Here is an 11,311-nt window from a genome sequence, read left to right on the forward strand (position 1 = left end):
GAGTCAGGTAGTGAGAAGAGTGACCAGGTCTTAAAGCACCTTCCCCCATCCCTCCCTTCTTAGCAGACTTCACTTTAGTCATGATTTTTCTCCCATCATCCCCCCCACAGTGGCACAGGGAGGGGCAGGGACTGGGGAAATGGGGTTTCAGTCAGTTCCTCTGAAATGTTTTCCTTCTTAGCTGGGGGGGGGGGGGTGGTGGGGTGTGTGTAAACCCACACCCCCTTCCCCTGATGCACTCTCTCTCTCTCTCTCTCTCAAATCTTCTTAAACCTTCTCTTAAAACTTCAAGGAAGATACCATGACAAAAGTTTCCACCACAACACCCGCACATCAAGGCAGCTCAGACATGACTAGATGGGGAAGCGGTCACAAGGAGAAGAATTTGGTCATTCCAGGGGATGCCATAGCAGTCAGAGGTGCTGAACTGGAATCTGGCCATGAGCACATTGGGCTGCACTGGGAGGACCGTGACCACGCAGACAAGGGCCCTTCTTGTCTATGTGGACTCAGCACAGGTGAGGCCACCTCTGGAGCAGTCAGTCTCAGTGCGGGCTCTCCAGTCTGGAGGAATGGGAGGAACTGTAATGTGGGCAGAAATTCTGCCAAGATACAGTTAGGGGTCTTGTGTGGAGAGGCTGAGAGACCTGGGCTTCTTTAGCCTGGGGAAGGGGAGGCTGAGGGAAGCCCTCTTTGTGCTACAGGGAAAGAACATAAGAAAGGAAGTCCACGTGAAACTGCAGCTTTGAAGGTCAGAGTTGCCATGAGGATAAAGAAACATCACGCTGAGGACAGTGCTGTGGTGCTTAAAGTCACTTGGAGGAAATGTGGATGAGCTGTTGGCTTTGTGTTTGTGGGAACAGCTGGTGAGGAGGAAGAGACAGCAGAACAGGCAGGGACATCATGGAGTGAGATCAAGTTGGGGAAGGGGGTTGGGTGCCTGAAGCCTGCAGGAAAACAGCACAGGCGTGGAGCAGTGTGGCATGGGCTGTGGTGCAGATGGACAAGGGTGGCAGCCAGGTCTTTGTCTCCTTGACTAGAGCTGATATCCCTGCCACAGAGGCCTCAGAGACACCACATTGTCCTCACAGTCATAGAGTATCATTGCCTCCTTAAACCCATGCCAGGGGAGAACATCATGTGTCATACCCCTGTCCTACCCTTGGTGTCACAGCCCACATCCCAAGGAAGAGTTCTGAGACACAGGTGGGGGTCAGGATCTCCCTGCCCAGGAGTGGGGGTCAGCACTGGCATTTCTGTTTCATCAGACCAAGCCAGGGTGTCCTCAGCATCAGAGCTGCCTGTGCTTTGCCTGGGTTTGTCCTCATGGCCTCCAGTTGTATGCTCTAACGAGCCCATGGGGAGGCTTTATCAGTAATGGCTCCCAGTGTGGCCTGTCAGTGCTTCAAGGTGCTTTGGGCATTACTCCTGACTTGTACTTCTTGAGAGGTTTCTTCACTCTCGTCTTGGTCTCTTGAGTTCTGTGGACTCAGAAGAAAAGACACCATGGGGCTCAGTAATCATACTGAAAGCCCTTACAAGCATGGCTCTCCCCATAATTGTTTTTAAAATAAATAAGAACTGTATAACTAATTGGAGAGGTTTTATTTGAGTGATGAAAATTTCAAAGGAGTTTCACAATGCAGGATTTTTTCATAGGAAAAAATGTTTCTGTCATAACTCAGACCATGGAAGAAAGTTCAGCAGCATGCTGCAATGGGGGCTGGTCCAGAGGTCTCCTAAGGAGATCTGGACAGGCAGGAAAAGCAGCCTCTTGAGATCCAACCCTGCATGGAGAACTTTGCTCTTCCCCAAGCCCAGCAGTTCCCTCCCTGGCCTCCTGGGACTCCCAACACTTTTCCTGGCATCATCTGTGCTCACAGGCACAGACAGATTTCTCTGACAACAAACAGCAGTTAAACATGACACAGTTTAATAACCATGAAATCTCTCTCCTCAGCTGCTGCTACGGCCAAGCAGCATGTGAAGGGGGTCAGCTTTCAGAGGAGATTCTCTCCCAGAACAGATTTAATCAGATACATAGATAGGTCACTTATCAACACACTGACCTTCTGACAGAACAGTTCATTTGACTTCTGAGAGATGGGATGTTTTCCACTCTCTGAAACTCAAAGAACCAGAGAGCTGAGCGGCATCTCAATGTCCAAAGAGCAAGCGGAGGTGGAATCCTGTGATCAAAGTGAAGTTCAGACGTCTCACCAGTCTGCTGAAAAGATGTCCCTAGGCATGTGTCCTGGTTTTGGTCAGGATAGAGTTAATTTCATTTGTAGCAGTGAATGGAATGCTGTGTTTGATAGTTAAGATGGGAGTAGTGCTGATAACAGCCTGATGTTTCTAGTTGCTGTCAGACAGTCAAGGACTTTCTCAGCTCTTCATGAGAAAGGAGGGGCGAAGCCAGGACAGGTGACCCAACTGACCAAAGAGAGTATTCCACGCCAATTACGTCCTGCCCAGGATATCGGGGGCTGATGGGAGGAAGGCCGGGGGCGGCTCCGGGACGTGCGGTTCTTGGGGGACGGTCGTGTTCCGGGACGGCTCTGGGTGGCACGGCCTGAGCTGTGGGTTTGGTGAAGAAACTGCATTGTGTATCAACAGCTTCATATATTTTTGCTCTAAAGTCTTGTTAGCATTGTTATACTTTATCTTTCTGTTATCTTAGTAAACTATCCTTATCCCAACCCACGGGCCTCATAGTTTCTTGGTTTTGGGGTTATTTGCCCCTTTCTTTTCCCTTCCCTTGCCTCTCACCCCCCGCTTCCCTCTTCCTGTGCTCTTTTTCTTTAAGGAGCAGGTAGCTGCATGGATCTCAGCTCTCAGGTGGGGTAAAACCACGACAGTGAGCATTTGGGCATTTCTCAGGGTTTCCAGAGAACAAAATCAGGGGAAAGAAATCCACAAAGCTCTGCTCTGCAGTTGGGGGAAGTGGAAACCACAATCCAGAAATTATCCTAGATATAAAAAAGATAGACCTCCTGCTGCAAGGACAAACTGACATCTGGAGAGCTCACATCAGAGCCCCATGCTGACAGTGATCAGTGTCCCAAGGTTTCACTGCCTTGTTCTCCTTCCACAGGGCTTCCTGCAAAGAGGCAGAGAATGTCCCATGGCAGCTTCATTCCCCATTACCTCCTCCTGCCCTTGGCAGACACAGGGGAGCTGCAGCGGGTTTCTCCATGCTGTGCTGCTCACAACCAATACATTTTCCCTCCCCCTCTGCAAGGGCAATGCTGTTGACCAGTTCTTCTGTGAAATCCTCTAGATCCTCAGGCTTGCATGCTCAGATGCCTACCCCAGGGAGATTGGTCTTTTTGGTATTTGTTTAGTACTTGTTTAAATTTGTGATGTTTTATGGAATAATCTGGGAGGTTTCAGGCCAGGAACATCTTTAGACCATTTCTCTTTTTGTTTGGGAGCTATTGCTGGACATTTAGCAGTTTCGAAGTTTGACCCTGGTAGAGTCAGAATTAGATGTCAGTCAAATTTAGGACCATTCCTGTGGCTAGGAATACCCTGATCCTGAGGGTAACCTGCTCTGCTGGTGGGATACCCTTGGAGGTTTCAGGCCAGTAACATCTTGCAGCCCTTACACAGTTTGTTTGGAACTCTTGTGGGAGGTTTATCATTTTTGAAGCTGGATGCTGATATAACCTGAAAGTGACATCAGGAAAAACCTGAACTTCAAGGTTACTGGTGCTGCTACTGCACTACCTGAGGAGGTTTCAGGCCAGGAACATCTTTCAGATATCATACCTTTTTCTTGGGAGCTATTGCTGTATGTTTAGCAGGGTTGAAGTAGAATGCAGGTAGAGTCAGAAAGTGATGTCAGGCACTGTAAAGACTTTTCCCTTAAAAGGAAGGGGCCTGGAAGTGTGTTACTTTGGGAGGTATGAAGTCAGGAATGCTTTTCAGCCTTCACACCTTTAGCTTGGGAGCTGTTGCTGGGTGTTTAGCACTTTTGACAGTGGGTGCTGGTAGAGCTGGAAAACGACATCAGGCACTGTTACAACTGTTCCCTTGGCTAGGAAAGCCCTGAGCCCCAAGGTTACTGGTTCTCAGAGTGTGCAGCCTGGGGAGGGTTCAGGCCAGTAGGATCCTTCATCCCTCCAACTTTTGTTTGGGTGCTGTTGCTGGGTATTTAGTATTTTGAAACTTGATGCTAATAGAGACAGAAAATGATGTCAGGCAGTGTTAGGACAATCCCATTGTATAGGAAAGCCTTGAACCCCAAGGTTACTGGTTCTTCTAGTGCACATCCTGGGGAGGTTTAATGCCATAAACCTTTTTCAGCCCACACGGCTTTTGCGTGGGACCTATTGTACTACATTTAACAGTTTTGAATGTGGAAGCTGGTAGAGCCTGAAAATTACTTCAGGCACGTTTAAGGACTCTTTCCTTGGCTATGAAAGCCCTGAGCGCCAAGGTCAATGGTCCTGTTTGTATTCTGCATGGGGAGGTTTCAGGCCAGGAGTTTCTTTCAACCCCTGCACCTCTTGTTTTGGAACTATTCATACAGTTCAGCAGTTTCAAAGGTGGAGGACTGCAGAGCCATGCAATGACGTCAGGCACTATTAGGGTTGTTCCATTGGCTAGGAATGGGATGAGATGATTAGAAGCTACTCATGCTGCCAGTGGGTTATCTAGGGAGATTTCAGGTCAGGATTGTCTTTGGCCATCAACCCTTTTTGTTTGGCAGCTATTGCTGGACTTTGAGAAGTTTCAAGGTTGGACGCTGGGAGAGCCTGAAAATGATGTCAGGCACTGTTAGGACATTACCTTGGTAAGGAGAAAGCTGAGCCCCAAGATTACTGGGGCTGCTAGAGTGCTAGCAAGGGAGATTTCAAGCCAGGAACCTCTTTCAGCCCTCAATCCTTTTTTAGGAACTATTGCTGGACATTTGAAAGTTTCAAATCTGGATGCTGGTGGAGCCTGAAAACACCACCAGGCACTGTTAGGACCATTCCCCCCACTAGGAATGCCCTGATCCTAATGGTTGCTGGGGCTGCTGGTCGACACCTGGAGTGGGTTTCAGGGCAGTAACATCTTTAAGCTCTCGCACTGTTGTTTGGGAGCTGTTGCTGGATGATTAGAAGTCTCGAAGATGGATGCTGGTTGTGACTGAAAGACACTGGACCACAGGTTTTTAAAATAGAATTAATAGTAATTTATTTTAAAAAAAATCAGAATGCAGATTCAGTACGTCACTTGCAGGTTATTGTTGGATACAATGGGGAATTCACTATTGCAGTTTGGAAGTATGACCACACCAATTACAATCACAAAGATCCACAAAATACTCTTACCACAACCACTGTGGCTTCCCTAAAACACAGGATCACAGCTCACAAGCGCACAAAATATTACAATCACAAAGATCCTCAAAATACTCTGCTGCCAACACAACGCACAATAAAATGATCTACAACAGAGTCACAAACCCCACGGTTACACTCGCCGTAGGCAATTAGCTTCCCTACGATCACAAAGATCTACAAAATACTCTTATTACAACCACTGTGGCTTCCCTAACACATAGGATCACAGCTCACAAGCACACAAAATATTACCCATACGTTAGTCACTCAGAACGACACACTTAAAACATATCAAATAGTCACTTACCACGTCTCTCAGGTAAGGGTTCCCAATACGTTACCTCAGCCAGCCACCCGGCTAAGGGGGAAGGGTCTCCTCCTAAGGTTGGAGGAAGGGCTCCCCATACGAGCTCGAATGCCAGGGCTTTTATTTGGTTCATTTTGCTGATGTGTGTGTATTACAACTCCCCGTAGGCCGCCTGCTCTTCCTGGGCCCTATTGAAACCTGTGTGTGTAGCTCAGCCTTACACTGGTAGAGCCTGAAAATGACTGCAGGCACTGTTAGGATGATACCCTTGAGCATGAAAGCCCTGAGCTGAAATGTTAACAGGGCTGCTAGTGTCCCATCTGGGTAGGTTTCAAGCCAGGCATGTTTTCAGCACTCGTTTAGAGTTATTACTGGACATTTACCAGTTTCAAATTTGGATGCTTTTAGATCAGGAATATTATCTCTGATAGAGTTTGGACCAGTTCCTTGGAAGAAATGCCCTGAGCCCAACCGTATATAGGGGCTGCTAGTGGGATACCAGTGGAGGTTTCAAGCCAGGAATATCTTCAAGCCCTCACTTCTTTTGTTTGAGACCTGTTGCTGGAGGTTTAGCAGTTTCAAACGTGGTGAATGAAAGATCGAAAAATGAGGTTAGGCACTCTTAGGACCGTTGCCTTGGCTGGGAATGCCCTGAGACTCAAGGTTTCTTGTACTGCTACTCTACTACCTGGGGAAGTTTCATGCCAGAAGCATCTTTCAGCCCTCACACCTGTTGTTTGGGGGCTCGAACTTGATGTTTGGCATTTTTGAAGTTGGACGCGGGTAGAGACCAAAAATGACACCAGGCACTCTGCAGACCATTCCCTCAGCTACAGAAGCTCTGAGCCCCAAAGTTACTGGGGTTGATCCCACTGCCAGAGGAAGTTTAGGGCCACAGTCATCCCATTCCTCATGCAGTATCTCCAGGCCTTGTGTGACCCTGACACTACGGAATGACGAGCTGTGCTCTCTTTGTATCCTGTCTGTCTGCAAACAGCCAAAAGTTTTCCTTTTTTTTTTTAATTTTTATAAATACTTTACAAGCATCTTCATCAGCTGAATCACTTGACTCCTTGAATCACTTCACAACTTGGGAATTTCCAGGAAGTGTCATACTCACCTTCCCCCTGAACCTGCATTACCCCCAGTCTGTCTCTTCATCTCCATCATCATTGAGGTGTTTCCACCTCTCCTGGTGATACGGCCATGCCTAAGGACACCTTCTCCAGACTACCCTGATGTGTGCACTTCACTTTGCTCAAAGGTTTCCACCTCAACTCGCTCTTTGGTCATTCAGATGCTGATAAACATTGAGCTTCAGAGAGTTGGAAAACATCTCATCTTCCAGAAGTCTAATGAACTGTTCTGTTAGAGGTTCAGTGTGTTGATAAGTGACCTTTCTATGTATCTGATTAAACTGTTCTGGGAGAGAATCTCCCCTGAAAGCTGACCCCCTTCACACGCTGCTTGGCCATAGCAGCAGCTGAGAGAGATTTCATGGTTATTGAACTGTGTCCTGTTGAACTGCTGTTTGTTGTCAGAGAAATCTGCCTGTGTCTGTGAACATAGATGATGCCAGGAAAAGTGTTGGGAGTCCCAGGATGCCAGTGAGGGAACTGCTGGTCTGGGATGAGCAAGGTTCTCCAGACAGGGTTGGATCTCAAGGGACTGCTTTCCCATCCTGTCCAGAACCCTCTACGAGATCTCTGGACAAACATCCCTTGTAGAATGCTGTTAAGACATCTTCCATGGACTAAAAAATGACAGACACTTTTTTTTTTCTATGAAAAAATCCTCCATTGTGAAATTACTGTGATTGTTTCATCACCCAATTAAAACCTCTCCAATTACTTATACAAGTCTTAATTTTTGAAAGAAAATTACATGAAGAGACATGCTTGTAAGGGCTTTCTGGATGTTAATGAGCCCCATTGTGTCTCTGGTGAGTCCAGAGACCTCAGATACCAAGAGGACAGTGAAGAAAACTCTCAAGAAGTCCAAGTCAGGAGGAATGCCCAAAGTAACTTGAAGCACTAACAGGCCCCACTGGGAGCCGTTACTGACAAAGCCTCCCCAGGGGCTCGTTAGAGCAGAGAGCTGGAGGCCATGAGGACAAACCCAGGCAAAGCACAGGCAGCTCTGATGCTGAGGACACCCTGGCTTGGTCTGATGGAACAGAAATGCCAAGTGCTGACCCCCAGCCCCTGGGCATGAACATCCTGAGAATGTCAGAGATGAGATCATAGAATGATCCCCATGAGGCCTGAGACACCAGGAGGGATCCTACAAGAACTGGTCTTCTCCTGCTGAGCTTGGTCAGGCTCCTGGGATGGGGGGAGCTCATGGCAACCCAGCAGCGCTGCAGAGAGACAGCTCTGCCCAGGAGCAGCTCCTCTGCCAAGCACACAGGGCTGGGGACACTGCCTGTAGGCACCGAGGGGAGACGTGTGAGGCTGAGAGAGCTGACGGATGCTGAGAGCTCACTGGAGGAGAAATCTCCACAGCACTCTGCCTGGTATGTCTGTGGGTGCAGAGCAATGCAGGGTCTGTTCCTGGAGGGATCTCCTAAAGCTGGGACATGAGGCAGTTTGAGGGGTGTGTCAGGAGGACAGGTTCTCTATAGGACCAGAAAGTGCTGCCTGGAAGGGATGCCCTTCTGCCCCATCAGAGGGACATGGTGCAGGGTCCTTGTCCCAGAGAGAAATAACCTTCGAGTGCCTGTCCTTCTAGCCGCATGGGGAATGTATCTCGCCGTTTCTCCTCCTGTTTTTGTTGCCTTTCTCCCACCGTTTCTTGGGGCTCTGGGCAAATCCAGTGGTGGGGCTGGCACTGATTGACCCAGACTTCAGAATCCCATCTGTAGGACTGAGGTTTCCAGGCACGTCCTGCTGGGCTGCAGCTGCCTCCCACAATGGCACCACTCTCACAGGGACTGTTGTGCCCCAGAGAGGAGCCCCATGCAGGAGACATCTCGGCACAGAGGCTGTGGCAATGCCACTCATCACCTGTGTGTGGGCAGCTGCAATGAGCCCTGTGTGTCCCTGGCTGGGAGCGGGGAGCTGAGATCCTCCTTGGGTAGGATGAGACTGCAGGAGGGCTTTGGAGCTCTGCCCTGTGAGACTGGATTCCTCAGCTCTCAGTCAGGAGAAAACCAAAGCTCCAAAGCTCTGCTCTGCCCTTGGGTGAAATTGGAGAGACTGTGCTGAAAAGCTCATTCCTATCCACAGGGCATTTAGTCTGAGAACAGGCCATCCTTCTATTTCCTTACTGCTGCCAGGCAGGACTGAGTTCTCAAGAGCCCACAGCCAACCCTCCTCCCAGCAGTGGCACACTCAAGCCAGCACAAAGCAGACCTCCCAAAAGGGACCTGACAAAAGTCCTCCTGAATACAGGGAGTTAATGTGAATTGGAAACTGTTACCCTCAAAGAAGAGTTCCCTAACTTCTCCCTACCTTTTTATCCTTTGACAGGTCTCCACACTTGACAGCAGCAGATGTTCAACAGCAGCAGCTCCATCAGCCAGTTCCTCCTCCTGCCCTTTGCAGACACACGGGAACTGCAGCTCCTGCACTTCTGCCTCTTCCTGGGCATCTACCTGGCTGCTCTCCTGGGCAATGGCCTCATCATCATCACCATAGCCTGTGACCACCACCTCCACACCCCCATGTACTTCTTCCTCCTCAATCTCTCTGTTCTTGACTTTGGCTGCATCTCCACCACTGTTCCCAAATCCATGGCCAATTCCTTGTGGGACACCAGGGCCATTTCCTACACAGGATGTGTGGCTCAAATCTTTTTCTTTTTATTTTTGCTCTCAACAGAGTACTGTCTGCTCACTGTCATGGCCTATGACCGCTACGTTGCCATCTGCCACCCCCTGCACTACAGGACCCTCCTGGGCAGCAGAGCTTGTGTTCATATGGCAGCAGCTGCCTGGGGCAGTGGGTTTCTCAATGCTGTGCTGCACACAGCTAATACATTTTCACTGCCCCTCTGCCATGGCAATGCTGTTGAGCAGTTCTTCTGTGAAATCCCCCAGATCCTCAAGCTCTCCTGCTCAGATGCCTACCTCAGGGAGATTGCAGTCACTGTGGTCAGTGCCTGTTTAGCTTTCGGGTGTTTTGTGTTCATTGTGGTGTCCTATGTGCAGATCTTCAGGGCTGTGCTGAGGATCCCGTCGGAGCAGGGACGGCACAAAGCCTTTTCCACCTGCCTCCCTCACCTGGCCGTGATCTCCCTGTTTCTCAGCACTGCTGTGTTTGCCTACCTGAAGCCCCCCTCCATCTCCTCCCTATTTCTGGACCTTGTAGTGTCATTTCTTTACTCTGTGTTTCCACCAGCAATGAACCCCCTCATCTACAGTATGAGGAACCAGGAGCTCAAGGATGCCATGTGGAAACTGAGCACTGGATGTATCTAAGCCGCAAAGAACTGCTCATTTTCTTATGAATATCTCTGGCCATGTAACTGACGTTAGGATCAGTCTCTATTTAGTAGGGGTTTTTTCCTTCTATGGTGTTTAAACTGTAATAACATGGTGCACATTCATCCCATTCCTAATCCAGTATCTAGGTGTCTCTTGTGACCCAGACACTGTGTAATGACAAGCTGTGCTTCTTTTGCATCATGTTTATCTTGAAAGGTGCACATTTTTTTCTTTATTTATGTTTCTCCTGGCATTTATAAAATGTTTACAAGCACATTGTCATCAGCTGAGTCACTCCACTAATTGTCTGAAATGGCAATGCTTTCCCACCATGACAGAACAGGAATTTCCTGTGCCCTCTGTACCATCGAATCATCCAATCACTTGGGTTGGAAAAGACCTTTAGGGTCATCAAGTCCAACCACAGCCTAACCCTGCCTAGTCCACTTCTAGACCATGTCCTCAAGCACAACATCTACACACATTTCAATACCTCCAGGGATGGTGAGTCCACCACTTCCCTGGGCACCCTGTTCCAACGCTTCACTACCATTTCAGTAAAGAAGTTCTTCCTGATATCAAAAATAAATTTCCCCTGGTTCAGTTTGGAAAGATTTCCTCTCATCACTTGATACCTGAGTGAAAACACCAACCCCCACCAACATACACCCTCCTTGTAGGAAGTTGTAGAGAGCAGTAAGGTCTCCACTCAACCTCCCTTTCTTAAGACTAAAAAGCCCCAGTTCCATCAGCTGATCCTCAAAGGACTTGTGCTCCAAACTCTTCTCTGTGGAGTCCGGCACTGAGCAACACACAATTAGATATGAATTTTAGGTGAAGCCGTTTATTGGTTGAAATCACACAGATAGGAGACTTTTGTTGCTGCAAACGTGGCAACCTAAAAAACTGCTGATTGGTTACATACCCTGTTTACATGCCACTGATTTGTTAGTGATTATAATGAGTTCTGATAAACATATCTTATAGCTGAATATCATTAGTTTACCTTTGGTGCCTAAAAACATCCGCACACCGGCTGTTTTGACCATCTTATTATGGCTGGTTCTGAACATGTTCTGCTACTCCCAAGTTCTTCCCATAACAACCTCTTGGTTTAGGGCACCCTGTACCCCTGTCATCAAGGCCGCTGTGTGTTGAGACTGTGATTATTAAGTTCCTCTCAGCATGAGCAACTTTTCCTGTCTCATAGGAACAGGAGGATATTATCAGAACCTAGGTCTTGGG

At 48.4% G+C, this 11,311-nt stretch overlaps 2 protein-coding genes across 2 annotated transcripts in view; both read left to right on the forward strand.

Moving 5' to 3' along the window:
- The window catches only part of LOC311199217 (olfactory receptor 14A16-like), a gene marked incomplete at both ends in the record, with an annotated part of 107,038 nt that overhangs the window by 45,843 nt on the left and 49,884 nt on the right, over window positions 1-11,311 (forward strand). The window lies entirely within an intron of this gene.
- Window positions 9,134-10,060, forward strand: LOC311198997 (olfactory receptor 14A16-like; the record flags this gene model as incomplete). The annotated part of the gene is made up of 1 exon (XM_084273041.1): window positions 9,134-10,060. One exon carries the CDS (start codon window positions 9,134-9,136, stop codon window positions 10,058-10,060), a length of 927 nt encoding a protein of 308 aa, XP_084129167.1.

The sequence above is a fragment of the Gallinula chloropus genome, assembly GCF_964237585.1.
Source record: "Gallinula chloropus genome assembly, chromosome: 19".
NCBI lineage: Eukaryota > Metazoa > Chordata > Aves > Gruiformes > Rallidae > Gallinula > Gallinula chloropus.